This window comes from Protopterus annectens, chromosome 11.part0 (genome assembly GCF_019279795.1).
Source record: "Protopterus annectens isolate FY-2018-M chromosome 11.part0, PAN1.0, whole genome shotgun sequence".
In the NCBI taxonomy this organism is placed as follows: Eukaryota; Metazoa; Chordata; order Ceratodontiformes; family Protopteridae; genus Protopterus; species Protopterus annectens.
Genome location: NC_056745.1, coordinates 144,614,824 through 144,633,017, shown reverse-complemented (window position 1 = coordinate 144,633,017; position 18,194 = coordinate 144,614,824). Strand labels below are relative to the sequence as shown.

The 18,194-nt window shown below is 40.1% G+C and overlaps 1 protein-coding gene across 2 annotated transcripts in view; it reads right to left on the bottom strand.

The window, feature by feature from the left end:
• The window catches only part of ARFGAP3 (ADP ribosylation factor GTPase activating protein 3), an 873,462-nt gene that overhangs the window by 325,500 nt on the left and 529,768 nt on the right, over nucleotides 1–18,194 (bottom strand). For both annotated transcript variants that reach the window (XM_044087532.1, XM_044087534.1), the window contains exon 9: nucleotides 7,419–7,564. In XM_044087532.1, the coding sequence (XP_043943467.1) occupies nucleotides 7,419–7,564 (146 nt within the window). The remainder of the gene's footprint in view (nucleotides 1–7,418; nucleotides 7,565–18,194) is intronic.

Below are 18,194 nucleotides of genomic sequence, written 5' to 3'. Positions count from 1 at the left end.
TGTTTACGAGCTACCACATCACTTTCGTGCTGCTCTAGATCCTTGAAAATCTGCTCATAAAAACATTCATAGGCACTGTCAGCTGAAACATTACATATAGCCTCATCCTCTTTAACTATCTAATCTTTTAAAGAGGACATTTTAAAATTGTTGTGCGCTATTAACATTTTCAACAGTTAAATGCCCGAATTATTAAAAAAGTCACCAGTTCAACAAAAAAAGGATCTGTTGAGTCTTCCCCGTTAGGACATTTGAAGAAACGGAGCCCTTTAGGTACTATTGACAGCTCAATACATCTTTCAAAGTACCCATTTTCTAAGTCTAAAGACCGATATTTATTTTAACAGTCTACATAACTTTTCATATTTATTTCGATAATCCTCTATTTTAACTTTGGTGACCTTATAATCCACTTCAGTGAAAGGGTCGTTACGTTTATCCAAGACTGAGCTTATATCATTGCATTGCTTCGGCATACCAGGAGAGGAAGTAACATTTCTTTCCTTCTCACCATTACCTTCTATTGTGGTAGAATTACCAACTTCTATTACAGTCGCCCTCTTATCATTGGAGCTTAAAGTCATTTCTTCTTGCCTTCCACTCCTGGCTAACAGCAAATGCAGGCTTTTTTGTATGTCACTCATTGAAGACACCAAGATTCATAATAAGTCTTCATCGCCAGTAGTTGGTGTGGGATGAATGGTAACATCCAACAATGGATCAGAATTCACTGCCTCATCCATGGAAACCACGTGAACCAAAACCAAAAAAAAAAAAAAAAAAACGTGGATGTCACTGCAACTACAAAACCAAAAAACAGCAGAGATATTCCAATGGACAGGCAGATCAGTAGACAAACGATATTAGCGTACCAGTTTATTACCGCTTTCGGTCAAATGGGAATAGACTGTTTTGGCAGAGTTGGCCACTAAATACAAGATTCTTTTTTATGTTAGATTTGTGGATGATTTGTTTTTTTATTTTGGAATTGTGCTATTTGCACAATAAGAGTAATCATCCCCCATTTATGAAGAAGAACATCCCTAAGGGACAATACATCGGTGCTAGTCGAATGACCACTGTTGATATTGATTTGGCAGATGAATTTCAGACTATTACAAGGATGCTTTTAGATAGGGGCTATGATCGAGAATATTTAAGTCAATTACAGAGAGAGATTTTAGATAGAAGGATGTGTCTCTATCCACCAATTTTAAGATTTCCCTTGACATCAAAGAACAGCACAGTTAATAATAGATCTAGATTAACTTTAGATATGACAGTTGATAGTCAAGTCATTAAAGAGATAGTACAAAGGAACTGGAAGATTTTAGAGAGTAATAGTGATGTCATAAAGGTGGTTGGTAACAGACCCAATTTTGTTTATAGTAATCAAGCAAATATATAAAAATTATTAGAACATGATAATTCTGAAAAAAAAATTTAACAGAGCTAACACACATAAGAAGGGTATGTACCAATGCGGCACTTGTAAGTATTGCAGATATACCATAGAGCGTCCATATATAGCTTTAAATCATATAGATTATAGTTTTAAAGTACCAGGTTATATAAATTGTAAAACTGAAGGAGTTGTTTGCATTGCATTATGTAGTTGATGCAACGCTTTTTATGTGGGCATGACTATTTATACCCTAAAGGATCGTATAAGGGAACATCTATACAATATCAAAATAAAGAGCAGTAACAGCGCCTTACTTAAACATACTATATAGTGTAGCAAACCTAAGAAATTTCTGCTTTCAGTATTACAAATGGGGAATAGAAATTTAAGGGGGGGGGGGGGTGATTTCAAGAATTTTCTTGAACAAAAACAAACTTATTGGCAAATATCCTTGGATGCTGATATTAAACCGGGTTTGAATGATGGTTAATATAAAATGTTTTTTTAAAGTATAGGTCCTTGAAAGTAAATAAATATTGAATTGGATGTTTTTTTATTATTCATATGTATTTTTTTATCAAGAAGTTCTTTGCATCTGTATATTTATCTGTATATCTGTATATTTATGATTATATTGTAGAGGTTGTTTAGATAAAATGTATTTATTAGGAGTTTTGATCAATTAATTGTTTTGTTTTTAATTGATTTTTGGCGCCAAAGTTAGGGTATTTAAAAGGATTGATGTACATTTCTGAGGAAGTTAGTTTCTGACGAAAGCGGTAATAAACTGGTACGCTAATATCGTTTGTCTACTGGCCTGCCTGTCCATTGGAATATCTCTAATATTCTACGGTACAGGCATAAGACAAGAATGAAAAGTAGAAGGAAGATAAAGAGTTTCAGGCAGAAGGGAAGATATAATGCCTGATGAAAAGGTTAGAGAGGTAATCTTGGGAGACCAGAGGAATAGCCTGGAGTGTTGCAGTTGCATATCCAGTTGGCTTGTAAGTATGATTTTAGGGATTGTTTAAATAAGGCTAAGGAGGAGATTGTAGTTATGTTAGTGGGCAAAGCATTCCATTTTTTGGCTAAGACAGAGTATAGTGAAGAGCCAACAGAATTGTAAGGTTTAATGACTTGAAGGAGAATTTTGTTATTGGAGCGTAGGGCCATAGTACTAGAGTAGGGATGTATTAGGTTTTGTAATGCAAGAATGTTGTCTGGGTAGTAAAGTATTTTGTGGGCCAATATCAGCTGATTGTAGAGGAGAAGATAGGGAAGTTTGAGCCAATTTAGTCTTTTTATGACTTTGCAGTGGTGTGTGAGATGCGGGCTATTAGAGGGGAATTTTGCAATATCAGGTTTCAAGTTTAGCAATATCAGATTTTCTGAGATTGATAAGGATTAGGGAGCATATAACAGAGTGGACAGAAGATATGTTTGTGTGATTTTTACCTTAGTGCTATTTGTGAGGACTTGTGCATTTCTATACAAGCCTCCTAATTTTTTATGTACTTTTTTTAATAGTGAGTGCAATGTGATTGTCAAATCTCAGGCTGTTTATTTTGATGCCAAGTAGTTTGGTGTGGGTGATAGGAGAGATATTGGTATTGTGAGATGTGCTAGTGAAAGTGAGTGGATAAGTATTAAGGTTAGTTGGTGGAAATATGAGAAGTTTGATTAGGGTTTAGTACTAGTTGAGAGAGTTGGTGAGCCATTCTTCTACAGAGAGGAAAGAAGCCCGTGCTATTAGTTGGAGTTCTTGAAGGTAAGGAGAGGAACAGATTAATGTTGCATCATCAGCATACTGGATGACTGAAGCATTTAATGATGAGGAGTGGAGGTTGTTGGTAAAGATAGAAAACAGTAAAGGACCAAGGATGGAGCCTTGATGGATGCCTAGTGTAATTGGTAGTAGAGGAGACAGAGTTCATCCTTCCACTGCGCTCTGTCACCTGTTTGTTAAATAGCTTTGAAACCAGTTAATGGTGGATCTACTGAAGTTTAGTTCAGAAAAGGATGATATGAGTTCACTATGGTTAACCATATCAAATGCCCTAGGTCAAGAAAAATAGCAGAAAGAAAGTTACCATTGTTTCTGTGTTCATTGATTGTATGAGTGAATGAGATAAGGGCTGCTGTGGTACTACGCTATGGTCTGAAGCCATGTTCAGTGTTAATACTTTGAGTGGTAAGGTAATCCAGGATTTGTGAGTAGATACATCTTTCCAATATTTTGGACAGGGGTGAGAGTATGGCTGTGGGACAATAGTTGGAAAGCTCATATGAGCTACCCCCTTTATGGAGTGGGACAATGTGAGACACTTTCCAGATGCCTGGGACATGATTTTCTGATATGGAACGATTGATGAGAATGGATACTTGGTATGCAACAGCATCAGCAGCTATTTTTAAGAATTCAGGTGGGAGGTTGTCAACCGCTAAGGCGGTAGGTTTTAGTTTCTTGAGGTGTTTTTTAATTGTGTCTGTAGGAACAGAATGGAAGGTAAAGCCAAAGCTGCCAGTAAGGGGTTCAGGAGATGGATTAAAAGATGAAGAATTTTGGGAGTTTGAGAGTCGAAGAATTGAGTCTGTGAAGTATATATTGAATTGAGTGGGAACATTGTGTGTGGAATCTATTAAGGTAGGAGAGGAAGTGCCATATTTCCCAGGATGGAGTATATTATTAACTGCTGACCAAAATTTTTTTTAGGATTACTCTGACATTTGGTTTGCATGTCATGATAGTATCCAATTTAGTCTGTTTTGACACATTTTTTTGCTTTATTGCGACATTCCAGAAATGCTTGCCTGTCAGTGAGTGATCTAGTTTTGTGCCATTTGACCCAGGCTTTATTTCTGGATTTCAGCAGAAATCTGGTGTCTTTGCTGATCCAGGGGGCATAATTGGATTTTATTCTAATGGTCCGAGGGGGGTCTAGGGAGTTAGAACATCCAAGAAGGTTGAGCTGAAGTAAAGAACAGCTTTGTCTAAGTTAAGATATTTAAGAGGGCTCCAATTACAGGCTTTTAGGGTATTAACAAAGGTAGTTGGATTAAAGTTTCTTTTATTTCTGATAGTTTGGAAAATAATAGGTTTATTCTTGGTTGTACGATGTCTAATTATGAATGTGGGTAAGTGGTCACTCAGGCTATCCAATTGGGAGATATTAGTCAGAATCCAGTCAAGTACTGACGGTCTTTTGGTTGTTTTATCAACTCTTGTGGGAGTATGGATAAGCTGAGAAAATCCATAGAAATTAGTGGAGTTAGTGGAGTTACCGGGAGAGTAAGAATTACAGGATAACCAGTCAATGTTAAAGCCCCTAAAACTATGGTTTCCTGCTGGAAGGTATTAAGAGGTCCATTCGAGTAAGGTTTCAAGAGTTGCTAAGTTGTAACCAGGAGGAATATAGCAACCTATTATAACTACACTTTTCTTAGAATTAAGTTTTAGTTTTGTGAGCAAAGTTTCTGCATTTTTACATATATCCAGGATTTCTACATTCATTTGATTTTTAAACATCAAGGCTACCCACCTCCTGTTTTGGAAGTACAATCATTACATATGATGATGTAGCCTGGAGCTAATATTTCATTACTGGAGATTTCGGGTTTAAGCCATGTCTCAGTTAGTAATACTATGTCAGGGAAATACAGGGAAAGATTGGCATATTAGTTCATGGACTTTACTGGTAATGCTTCTGACATGCATGTTAAGTAGGAGTATGTCATTAGGTTTTCTAGGAGGATGGAGTGTGTTATGGGAAGAGTTATTATTATGAGAATGGATATTTATATCAATTGGGCCAGGATCAGGATGTATGTCATCACTAAGTGTCAGTCTTGCTGCAATATTAACTTTGGTTCTGATGAGGTTAGTTGTATACTTGTTATATTAAGTGGAAATAGTATTGATAGGGTAAGAGAGTTGGAAAGGTTTAGGGATATGAGTAAAGATGTGTGTGTGCCAGGAAATAGTAGTGTTGATGAGTGATGAAGATGAAGATAATGGAGAGAATGCAGTACAGGTAGTGAGTGGGGTAGGGGGAAGTGATAAGAGGTAACGTGCAAGTAGAATTAGGATAGTTAGAAAAAAAGACTAAGTAGTAATGTGAAGCGTAGTAGTAGTATAGAAGGTATATATGTCAGAGTATAGTAGGAATGATAAAGTGTATATAGGTAAAGTAATAAGAGCATGTGCTACTGAATAAAATGTTTGTGCAATTTAGATGGAGATGAGGAAAAATGTAAATGGTAAAGAGGACTGATGTGAGTGAGAAGTGATAAGTGGATAAGATGATAAAAGTTGGTTAGGTGGAAGAGGATGATGGGAGGTATGGTTGGTTGATAAGGAATTAGAGGAGTGGCCTATTAAGTATATGTCTGAGGAGAAAGGGGGTGGGTATGGGGGGTAGTGAAGGGGAGCAGGGAGAACCTGAGCACGGCGAGGGTGAACAGAGCGGGTAGAGCTGAAGAAACCAGCTTAGCAACAATTCCAAGAAAAACAATCAGGAAAGGTCTATAAGTTACCCCGGGAACTTCCACCCCATTATCCTGACGAGCCTGGTCTGCAAGGCTATGGAGCGCATCATCATGGAACTTATAAACAATGACATTGGTAATCTCCAAACTCTGGACCCTACCCAGTTCAGGTTTGTAAAAGGCACATCATGTCTCCTAAACCTGACAGACTTCTTTGAAGCGGTCACCAAAGCCGTAGAGGAGGGTAAGGTGGTTCACACAGCTTATCTAGATCTCACCAAGGCTTTCGACACCATAATAAGAGGGTAGTGCATCTATGCCATTTAGAATATATATATATATATATATATATATATATATATATATATATATATATATATATATATATATATATGACAATACGGCGTATATCACAGAGTACAAAAACAGTAATTATACAGCAATGTAATTAAACATAACCTTAAAATATAAAAAATACATACATGTGCAATATATGCAATACACACACAAACACACACACACACACACACACACACATATATGAGAGAACACCAACAATAGTAGAATAAAGAGAATACCCTCTAGAGAGTAGAGAAAAGGAGGAAAAGTATCAACAATGACGTCAACAACTACCTTAAGGTAGAAGAGAAAGTGAAACTATCACAAAGAAATACTCGAAAAACTACATAAGGAAGGTGGGTGATGTAGAAAGAGTTTAAGAGAGACGATTTGGAACCTGGACTTATAGATAAAGGATACAACAACCAAAAAAAGCTCTCTAAGAAGGATCCATGTCTGTAGGTTGACTGAGGCATTGTGGGTAAAAGGAGGAGCTTGAGAGTAGGATCCGAGAGTCCAGTAAATGAGACAGTCAGATCTGAGGTCGGATCTGATAACCATTAGTTGAGGAAAGAATGAAAAGGGCAACATCAGATCAAACGATAAAGTAAAGAAATGTTACTGCTCATGCCTTAACTGCAGAGCTAGCCTTTTCAGTGCCACCACAGCAATAACGCTATAAATCAGATACTACATACCAAAACAGTTTAACATCTAACCCTATTGAAAAATGGAAGAAAAGGACCCAAGGTCATCTTAAATGCAAAATGCACAGTATGAATAAAGAACTATGGACACACACACACACACACACACACACACACACACACACACACACACATATGCATACATAAATACATATATAAGATACACAGACTTTTCTTCTTTTTTAACAGCAGCAGAGAATGTTTCCCTTAGCAGGCAGTGCAGACACTGGAATTCAGAATTCTTTGGGCAAAGTGCAGGTAGCACTACTGCTACTGACAGACTGCACCTTCATGTGGAAGGATGATCAAGCAGTAATACAATAAGGAGGGATATAGGCAATAAAAGGGCTAATACACTGGTCAGCAAATGTCACATCATGAGAAATGAGCTAACCCACTGGTCATCAAATGTTACACTTCACGATAAAAAGGGCCAACCCACTGGTCATCAATTGTTACACTTCATGAAAAAAGAAGCTTACATTGGTTCTTCTTTGTCCATCTTCTTCAAGTTCTGCTCCTCATGTTCCTTTAGTTTATCAGCAGCCTGAACCTGTTTTTCAATCTCATTAAAACTCTTGCTGCTTACTTTCTGGGCACCTAGACCACCTCCCTTTTTGCCACCAAGCTGGAAAAAAAGGACAAGAGATTCTTATAAAGTGTGAAGTATTAAACCATCCTTTACTTATTTACTGACATTTGATTACTGGAAAAGTCAGACTGGGGAGAAGCCCATTTTCAGCAGAGACCAGGGAAGAAAAGCTCCAAGGTATTACAAAACATTTTTAAAAAACTAATTTTACAGTCTTTAAAAATAATACAAAAACAAATTCTGTTTAAATAATTAGACCAAATTAAAAATAATATGAAAACATTGGTCAAGGATAGACAATTATATGACAATGATTTAATAGTTAATGTTAGCCAGTTTATAGAGAAATTAAAGGTAAGTTAGTATAATACAAACAAGAATTGCAATATGAAGTGAGAGAAAAGCAGGCTTATGGTATATTTAGAGAGAAAGCCAGGGAGAGAAATTCATAGAAGAAAGTCCATGAAGGAGGATGAGTAAGAAGGTGTAAGGTATGAACAGGTATTTGTTCACATTTAGAGATGTAGTTTATCCTGGTGTTGGGCAAGAAGACTGCCAGCTTTTGTCTAGGAAGTCTTTTAGAGTGGTGTTAAAGGACTGGAAGAAGGGAAGTGTCCTAATGGATACAGGTAAGGAGCTCCGGGCCTTTAAAACAAGGTACAAGTACAAACAACGCCCAGCAGATTTAATAGTTTTGTGGGCAGACAGGAGTTTTTAGTTACTGGATCATAATGACGGACTAGGAACATAGCTGTGTAGAAGATTAATTATTGCTGGACAAGCAGATGGATTCTGGATATTTTATAGGTGGTAAGAAGCTGTGTGTATGTTAGTTGATGGGGTAGTGCTAACTAGTTTAGGCTTTTTTGGTTCTATATAGTGGTGGGTTCTGAAAGGGGTATTTGCTGTAACTTTGTTACAGCACTGTTCAAGCTTTGATTTTTGTGATTACTGAAGGTTAGTAAGGACGCGAGCACCATAAAGTGTGGGGAGGAGGTAAGTTGTGGCAGCTGTAGCTTTAGTCGCATCGGTGAGAAAGTTTTTGGCTCTGTAAAGTATCCCTAGTTTTTTATTCATTTTTCTCATGAAATTTGTATATGTAGGTCAAATTTAAGATGATCATCATCAGATGTGCAAATGAGTGTGGAGTCATCTATATATTCTATTATAGAGGCTTGTTGTGTGGAGGGTGGTGGTGAAAATGTTAAACAGGAAGGGACCAAAGACAGAGCCTTGTGGTACACCTGTGGTGACTGGGAAGAATACAGAGAGCCATTTTACTGACTGACATCTATTGGCTATATAGCTTTTTAACCACAGAAGGGTGGACAGAGAAAGACCTAATGAGAACATTTCAGGTAGAAGTTTGCTGTGACAAACTGTCAAAACCTTTAGAAAAGTCTAGAAATAAGGAGAAGACTAGTTTGTCATCACATCTACCTTTATCAACAGTATCTATACAGGTTAGAACTGCAGTGTTAGTATTATGGGAAGGATGAAAGCCATATTGTATGGGGTTTAGGAGTTCTTCCTGTGGCGATAGTAATTGTTTTTGAACACATCTTTCAAGTATATTAGAGAAAGGATTTTATCTAACAATAATAAATCCAAAATGTGGTCCAAAAGATAAATGATCCACTCAAATAAAAATGCATATAATGAAACAAGTGTATGAGTGAACCAAGAGAATGAGGCAGCAAAGTGATAAAAATTTATAAAATGATTTATTCAAACAATATGCTAGTGCTTTCGCAGTAATAATACTGCTTTAGACATTAAAACAATTCCATTTCAAAAATATTTAATTCATGTCAAAAAATTCACATCCAACCATTTATCAATCAATTAAAACCTTTAACTGATTAAAAATGCCTTAAAGGTACAGCATATTAATGGTCCTAATGCCATTACTTACAAATTTGTCTTATCCTTAAAAAATGCTTCATCGGCACCTTATCATTAAGCCCATTCCCCTTATCTGCTTTTAACCTAATAATCCATTTAGCTTCCTGTACCTCTGTGACATTTTCAATATCACCCCCATGTTAAATGGACACTATTCTCTCCATTATTAAAAACTTAAATGTGTGACCTACCATATGTATTAATATGCTTTGCTAAAGCATTTGTACAATTACTTGTCTGTATATTATATAAATGCTCCCTGAATCTGTCTTTAAATCGCCTGTTAGTTTTTCCCCACAAAGAATGACTTGCAGGAACAGGTAGCTAAATACATGTCTGTAGTGTTACAATTACCCCTGGCATAAAATTTTAAATTTTTATTCATTTCAGGATGTTCAAATTGCCCAGTTGAGTCAACATATGCACAGTACCTACATTTCCCACAAACAGATATAACAGCTGGAATCCTATGTTGATGTTCAATGGTCCTTGTATAACAATCTGTGTTTCAAATTTCTCTTATTTTTAAAAGAAAAACTCTTAAGTTTCACCAACTATCTTCTTGACATTAATTTCACTAGTCAAAATGGGCCAATATATTTTCACAACATCTGTTGCCAGGTTTGCTACTGTATTTCGAGCATTCCTTATATGGGACAATGATGGAATAACATCGTAGTCTTGATAGCCCCTTTCTTTGAACCTCCTTTGCAAGTCAAATAAATCTCCTTCAAATTTACAATCATCTGGTTCAACCTAGAAACCCTGTGCCCTTGGCCCTTAACATTCTATCAACTATTAAGTTGACAATACACCCCTGAAACTGATCCAGTAGTTAGAAGACCTGGAACCCTATGTAGACTACAAACTGTCCCTCGATCATCATGTATCCACAATTTTAAGAAAGTGCTTTTTAATTACACAATTTATTACTAAAGGTATGGCGTTCAGGTCCACGAATGTGATCATTCCACTGTATTCCGAACTCATCATTCAAATCATTGTGTATAATGCTCCCTTCAGTACGACCCCATTCGGAAATTTGACAACTCAAATGCTCACAACATTTTCTTACCAAGAAAATCAAGGACCTAAATCATAAAAACTACACAGACTGTCTCAAAGCCTTGTCCCTCTTCTCAGCGAAATACAGGCTACTGAGGTGTAATCTCGGTCTCACATAGAAAGACTCAATACAGTGCATCCTGTCAGTCCAATGGGGGAGGGGGGTGCATAAACACTCACTCGAGATGTAAATCTGTTCTGTAACAAAAAGGAGAAGTTGGAGGGACAGATAAGTATCAGAGAGAATACTACTACTTTGGAATAGTCTTCCTTACCACATAAAACAGTGATCTGGACAAATGGATGTGTAACTGGAAATTAATTCCTGGTTAAGCACGCATGCCCTGCATGGACAGGGTAACATATAAATGTTCTTCTCATCTCTGAGTTATTCGCACTTAAAATACAAGGGATAAAAGCTTCATGGGAATGCATAGCTAGACTTTTAAAGATCCTCTCTAAGCAGCAGCCTATTAAGTACCTATGAACCTAGTCTTCATTTCTCAGACTTTTCCCCATCCAGGAATACTCGGCAGTTAGACCTTACCATTGGAAGACATGCAACATTTTCTCCAATATAACTTTCTTTCCAAACAAATTTTACTGATTTTTACAACAAACTATTTACAGAAGTGTGATATCAACAAATGATCTCCATTAATAGAAACATACATAAATAAATCAAAAATAATTTGTGACTCTCAATACTTACAGAAAATTTTAAAGAATGAAATTTATTCTAACATTTAATATCAAGAATACTACTTTATAATCTTCATTACTCTTTGACATACTTCAGTGGCTAACCCACGGAAATACTAAAATGATTGCGATGTTTTCTTTCTTCCAATTTGTAGTCATTTTTCTCAAAACTGCTAACATTCCCCACACCAATGGCTAGTTAGACTCGTTTATACTGTCAGGAAGTAATAACTGCATTCACACAATCTAATTAAATTACAAATGACACAATGTATTCTCATAATTTTTTTTTATTTTTTTATACAGTTAAAGAATACTTGATGCAAATCTTGTTTCAGTGTGATGCAGAAATAAGTTGCTGGAGGTGTGGGATTACCATAAAACTTTTTCAACTTAACCGGGGTTATAAATGCTCTCTTTATATAAAGTTCCAATTAAAAATATTCCAAGTTTAACCTGTCCTCGATTGTGCAATGGATCTTCAAATTAAAATTTTAAAGTTCTGTTTCACTGACTTCACTAAATGTACGCTGATCTAAATAACTACAAAAATTAAGTCCAATTTTAATATTATTGCCTAAAAGAATTGTATGCAATACCGATAAGCAATATTTATTACCTAAATTCCGTTTAATTATAGAAAGAAAAGTTGTGTAAAATCTTACCATAACCATAGAAGTCCTTTTCCATGTTGCAGTATTCTACATGTGGGTTTACCCTTCATCCGTTCACATACATGGGGCCAGTATTCCAAAGTTTTTCAGTCCCTCAAAGTGAGTCGGGCGTCTGACGTGGCAGGAGGAACGTGGGTCATAAAAGTGGCATCTGTACACACCAACCCTCAAAACAGAAAGCCCCAGGCGGAGCCAGTGCTAGGAGGGCATAGCCCATCCAGCGTCACCGACAGAAGTAAGTGCAACCTGACTGGAGAGGAAGGAGGGTAGGAAGGAATACGGCAACATGGAAGAGAAGGACATCTATGGTTATAATAAGATTTTACACAACTTTTCTATGTCCTTCTATTCCAATGTTGCAGTATTCTACATGTGGGTGAGTGCCAAACCTAACTGTGAATGGGGTGGTTGTCTGGTAGAAATTTCTAGGAATTCATGAAGGATAGCCCTGGCAAACCCCACCCTGGCCCTAACGATGTGGTCCAGCTTGTAATGTTTGGTGAAGGTGTACACTGAGGACCAAGTGTCAGCTTCCAGAATTGTGTTGTTGTCTAGCCCCTTAAAGAAGGCTCCTAAGGGGGCCATAGCTCTGGTGGAGTGAGCTTTAATGTTGCCCTGCAATGAGATGGCCCTGGATATCCAGGCCAAAATGGTCTGTTTGGTCACTGCTTTCCCCAGGGTTCTGGGGTTGAAAGAGACAAACAGTCAGACTTTCTGACGGACTTGGTTTTATGGAGGTAAAACCTAAGCTATATATGAACATCTAGGTAATGGAGTGCTCTCTCACTGTTCCCCTGTGAATAAGGGAAAAAGGTTGGTAGGTGAATGGCCTGGTACATGGACATGTCATTGACCACCTTGGGCATGGAGGGGTTTAGTTCTAAGAGTAACCCTGTCAAGGTGGAAAACTAGGAATGGTGGGTTAACCATCAGAGCTTACAGTTCTGAGACCCTGGTCATGAATCCCTCTAAGATCTTTTATTCCACAATAAGTCCAGTCAATGGTTAAGCGCTTTCATAAAGTAAAATTTGACTTCATCAGAACAATGAAATACTGGAACTGCAAGTTTAAAATAGCCAGGGAACGAATCCAATAGGACAGTAGTTTGACCAATCAACTATAAACAATCATTAAAAACTGGTCAATAATAAAGGTGTATAACCATACATATAATACCTGGTCATGCTAAATTATAAAATCAATATTTTAATGTAAAATAATACTTGTATTGAATTCTTTGAACTAGAAATGCATGAGATTAAAACTGTATGTTAAGAAATTATATATACATAGATTGCATATCATAAAATACTACCTCATAGAAAACTATTACACATTTTCATCATAAAGAATTGTAAATACATTAAAAAAATTAAATTTTGGCTGCTTTTTCTTTCAAGGCCGGTACAACAGAAATACAATCATTAAGCCCTGGATATATGTTGGCAGCAAAACGTAGTTGCCACATAATTTCTTTCTTGTTCAACATATTTTTTTCAATCCCCTCCCCTAACATCATTGGATACCTCGTAAATAATACCTAAACTGTACCCTGTATTGTTTTCACATTCCTTACTGTGCCTATAAAGTGCATTAGTTCCCCTCATAGTCTTGATATCATATAAGTGTTCATAGATCCTAAGTTTTAATGCCCTCTCTGTTTTGCCAACATAAAAGCTTGTACAGGTATTGCACTTAGCAAGGTAACCTATCCTTCTGGTAGCACAGTTCCCTTTTCTGAAGTAAACTTTTAGTTATGTACTCACCATAACTTCAGATGTTTGGGATCCATCTCGCCTACATTCTGAATGATGGGTTCGGAGCCGATCCCTCGGCTCCGACTCGGCACGCTTATGCCAAAGAGCGAAGTCTCTTATTGGCTGAGCTTACTATATCCCAGGATGCACCACCAACAGTCCCCCAGATCTAGTTTGTCCGCATACATGCACACATGCATACCCTGCTTATATAACATCGTCAGATGAAACAAGATAAAAACAGTGGAGCTCAAAACCGTTCTATCTCTTCTGATCTGCAAGGCAGGGGGAAGGAGGGTGGGTATCAGGAATGAAGGCGAGATGGATCCCAAACATCTGAAGTTATGGTGAGTACATAACTAAAAGATGTTATGTGATCCTATCTCGCCTACATTCTGAATGATGGGACAGCGCCCTAGCACCTGAATCCTGGGTGGCTCACTGGAAAACACTCCGAGTACCGTGGAACCAAATGAAGCTCGTCCTTTAGATGCCACATCCAATTTGTAGTGGGAAATGAAAGTGTGCGGTTGGACCAAGTAGCCGCAGCACAAATTTCCGAAATAGCGAGCTTGGAATGAAAAGCTATAGAAGTAGCCATAGCTCTGGTAGAATGAGCTTTGATAGATGATGCGAGTTGCTTATTTGAAGAAGAATAGGCCTGAGTTATGCAATCTCTGATCCATTTTGAGATTGTAGCTTTTGTGATGGTTTGGCCCAATTTATTATCTGAGAAGGACACAAACAACTGGTCTGACTTACGGTTGCTGGGTCCTGTCTAAATAGAAGCGTAATTGCCTGTGAACATCCAATTTATGGAGAGTGTATTCTGCCTCATTAGAGAATTTTGGAAAGAAAACTGGTAGTTCTAGGGATTGTTGAAGACAGAAACTAGAGCAGACCTTTGGGACAAAGGATGGATTAGGCCTAAGAGATACTCTATCTTTGTGGAAAATCAGATATGGTGGTTTAATAGACAGGGCTTGAAGCTCTGAGACTCTTCTTGCTGAAGTAATAGCCACTAAGAATGCCGCTTTCCATGACAGATATTTTAATTGCATGTAGCAGCCGGTTCAAAAGGGGGAGATGTTAATGCGCGAAGCACTAAATCAAGATCCCACGGAGGTGCAGGATGAAAAACTGGTGGTCTTAACAGACTCGCACCTTTAATGAATGTTTTGCATAGCCTGCTGCTCATCAAAGGAGGATCCGTAGATTCATGGAATTTAGAGATAGCAGCTAGTTGAACTTTAATAGTTGAGACAGAAGATCCCTGATTAAATAGGGATGTTAAGAATTTCAAAACCTCTGGGACAGGAGCAGTGATAGGGTCTAAGCCCTTGAGTTGAGCCCAGATAGCAAACCTCTTCCACTTACTGAGGTACAATTTGTTAGTGGTGGGTTTATGGGCCGAAGACAAAATGTGAACAACTTCCGGGTCTAGTGTGTGGCTTCTGACTAAGGTCGGAAGTGGAGGAGCCAAGCTGTCAATTTCAGAGATTGAAGAGACTGATGCCAATGTCCCGACTGATGGATTAGCAAATCCGGGATCAGGTCTAAGGTCCACGGATCGTCCACTGCATGCTTTTTCAGGTAAGGAAACCATATCTGACGAGGCCAGTATGGGGCAATCAGAATCATTGAAGACCTTAGCTGGGAAGCTTTTTGAATGACTTTGGGAAGGAGTGGGATTGGAGGAAAAGCATAAAGCAACCCTGTTGGCCAGGGTTGAGCTAGAGCATCCATGGCCGCTACTTCCTGATGTGGAATCAAGGAGAAGAACCTTTGGCACTTGGTGTTTTGTGGAGTCGCAAATAGGTCGCAGCACGGCGTCCCCCATCTCTTGAAAACCTGGGCTGCTACTGTGCAGTTTAGAGACCATTCGTGAGGAGAGAGAATTGTCCTGCTTAATTTGTCCGCCAATACATTTGACTTTCCCGGGATGTGGGTCGCTACCAAGAAGCGGTTGGTAGCTACAGCCCATTCCCACACTCTCATGGCCTCTCTGCAAAGGGGATACGATCTGGTCCCTCCTTGTTTGTTCAGATACCAAACCACCGACATGTTGTCTGTGTGGATGGCGATGATACCCTGAGGAAGGAACTTGTGTAAGGCCTGTAGGGATAGAAGTACAGCCCTCATCTCCAACACGTTGATGTGGAGAAGAGCTTCGTCCAGAAGCCAGGAGCCCTGAACTAGCCTGCCCAGACAATGCCCCCCCCACCCTATCTGGGAGGCATCTGTCGTCAGGGTAACCGCTGGAGGGGGGAGAACAAAGGGTTTGCCCTGATCTAAGTTGGATGTCTGAAGCCACCAGCGGAGGTCCCTTTTGCATATTTCCGTAATCATGATGAGATGATTGAGGGGGAGATCTTGAAAGGTCCATTGAGTTGATAAGAGCCACTGAAGAATCCTCATGTGTAACCTTGCTAGAGGAACTAAAAGTACCGTGGCAGACATTGAGCCTAGAACCTGTAGGACCATCCTGGCTGGGGCTTTGGATCTCGAGATCAGAGCTTGAACTTGGCCCTGTAAGGTTCGGATCCTTTCGGCAGGAAGAAAGACACGCATCAATCTTGAGTCTATCTCTGCTCCTATAAACTTTATGCGCTGAGAGGGCAGCAAGACAGACTTTGACCAATTGAATGTAATCCCCAGGGAAACACCCAGGAGATGGTGGCTTTGAGGTTGTCCATAAGTAGATGCCTGGTGGTGGCAGTCAGGAGCCAGTCGTCGAGATAGGGAAACACTTGGAATCCAAGGCTCCTCAGGTGAGCCGTCACTACTGCCAAACACTTGGTGAACACCCTGGGGCTGTGGTGAGACCAAAGGGCAGAGCACAAAATTGGTAATGACTGGCTCCCAGGCTGAAGCGCAGATACCTTCTGGACGCCTGATGTATCGGTATGTGATAATAGGCGTCCTTGAGGTCTATGGAGCACATCCAAACATCCTTCTCCAACAACGGGAGAATGGATTGCAACGTGACCATTCGAATTTGGATTTCGAACGGATAGGTTCAGTCTGCTGAGATCCAATATTGGTCTGAGGTCCCCTGTCTTTTTGGCACTAAAAGAACCTGGAGTAATTTCCTGATCCGATTTGGTCTGTGGGGACCGTTGGATGACTCCTTTTGTAGCAGCTTTGAAGCTTCTGCGGCTGCTATTTCCCTTTGACTGGGTGGTGGGTCCGGGATTCTCTTGGACGGAGGGGTGAGTATTTGAATGGGATGATGTAACCTCCGCATTATCCGGAAGCACCCATCTGTCCTGAGTGATTGACTCCCAGGCTTTTAGGTGCTTGGCAACGACACCCGACTGGCTCGAGCAGCACAGCCGGGCAATCCCTCATGTCGTGTGGGAGGCTGAAGAGCCACGAAAGGACTCGCGGTCTCCAGAATTGCGGGCCCTCTGCCGCCTCTGGGACGGCGTCTCCTGAAAAATTTCCCGCCTCTGCCTCTGGACGGGAATCTTCCTGCTGTTGGGAGAAAAACTTGCGAGATTTCGGAACCACATTTTCCCCTCCTTTGGCCTTGGGGTAAGGCCGAAAGGGAGTGGAATAACGGGCCCCTACGGCAGATAACGTTTTTCCTCTTGCTCACAGCGGTAAGGGTGTCTTTCACCTTGGGTCCAAACAATGAGGACCCATCAAAGGGAGCGTCGGCGAAGGAAGACTTGAAGGCCTCCGCAAACTGACACAAGCGGAGCCAGGCCTGTCACGAGAGCCACGCCTGTGCCTGCCGCTTACCCGCCCCTTCGGCCGCATAAGATATGAGCCTCATGGACGAGTTAGCAATTGACGTCAGGATAGCCAACTGAGAGCTAACGGACTGGGCTAGCTGCTCAGGTAGGTTACCCGAGAGGGAGTCTGACAACTCCTTGACCAGATCCCTCTGAAGCCTAGTAAAATGTGCCAAATAATTCAGAGACCTTAAGGTAAAGGCCGCTGAAGTCAGGGTGCGCTTCCCGCACCTATCCATACTCCTAGACTCCTTATTAGGAGGATGGATGGACGTTGAAGCCTCTGCCACGTCCTGCTGTGTAGCAGATGCCACCACCATGGCATCTACAGCCACGCCTTTAGTAAGGAACTCCTTCTCGGGGAGCAGATAAGAATTTGTTTGGACGAGAAGGGACTGGTTCCACAGTATCCGGTGTTCCCACGCCCGACAAACTAAATCCAGAAGCTCGTCAAGGGCGGAGACACCCAGGAGGCGGAGGGCTGAGCCCCAAAGGCCTTGAGGAGCACTGATTCGTCCGCAGAGGGGTTTGGACATCCAGCCGCCTCGTTGTTTGAGGATCTCTAAGATGTCTGCAAAGGAGACATCATCCGAGGACGACTTAGGGGACCCTCTGCATCATCCATATCCGTGTCCGATGTGATAGACTCGGGAGTCCACGTGCTTCCTCTTGCACGATCTCTTCCTTGGGGTTCCTCTGGAGAAGACTCAAAACCCTCAGGAAGAGGGAACCCCACTGGGGGTAACCTCAGGCCTCGGGCCCGCTGGCCACAGACAGGGGAACTACCAAAGACCCAGTCTCCACGCCCAGGAAGGTGCTGGT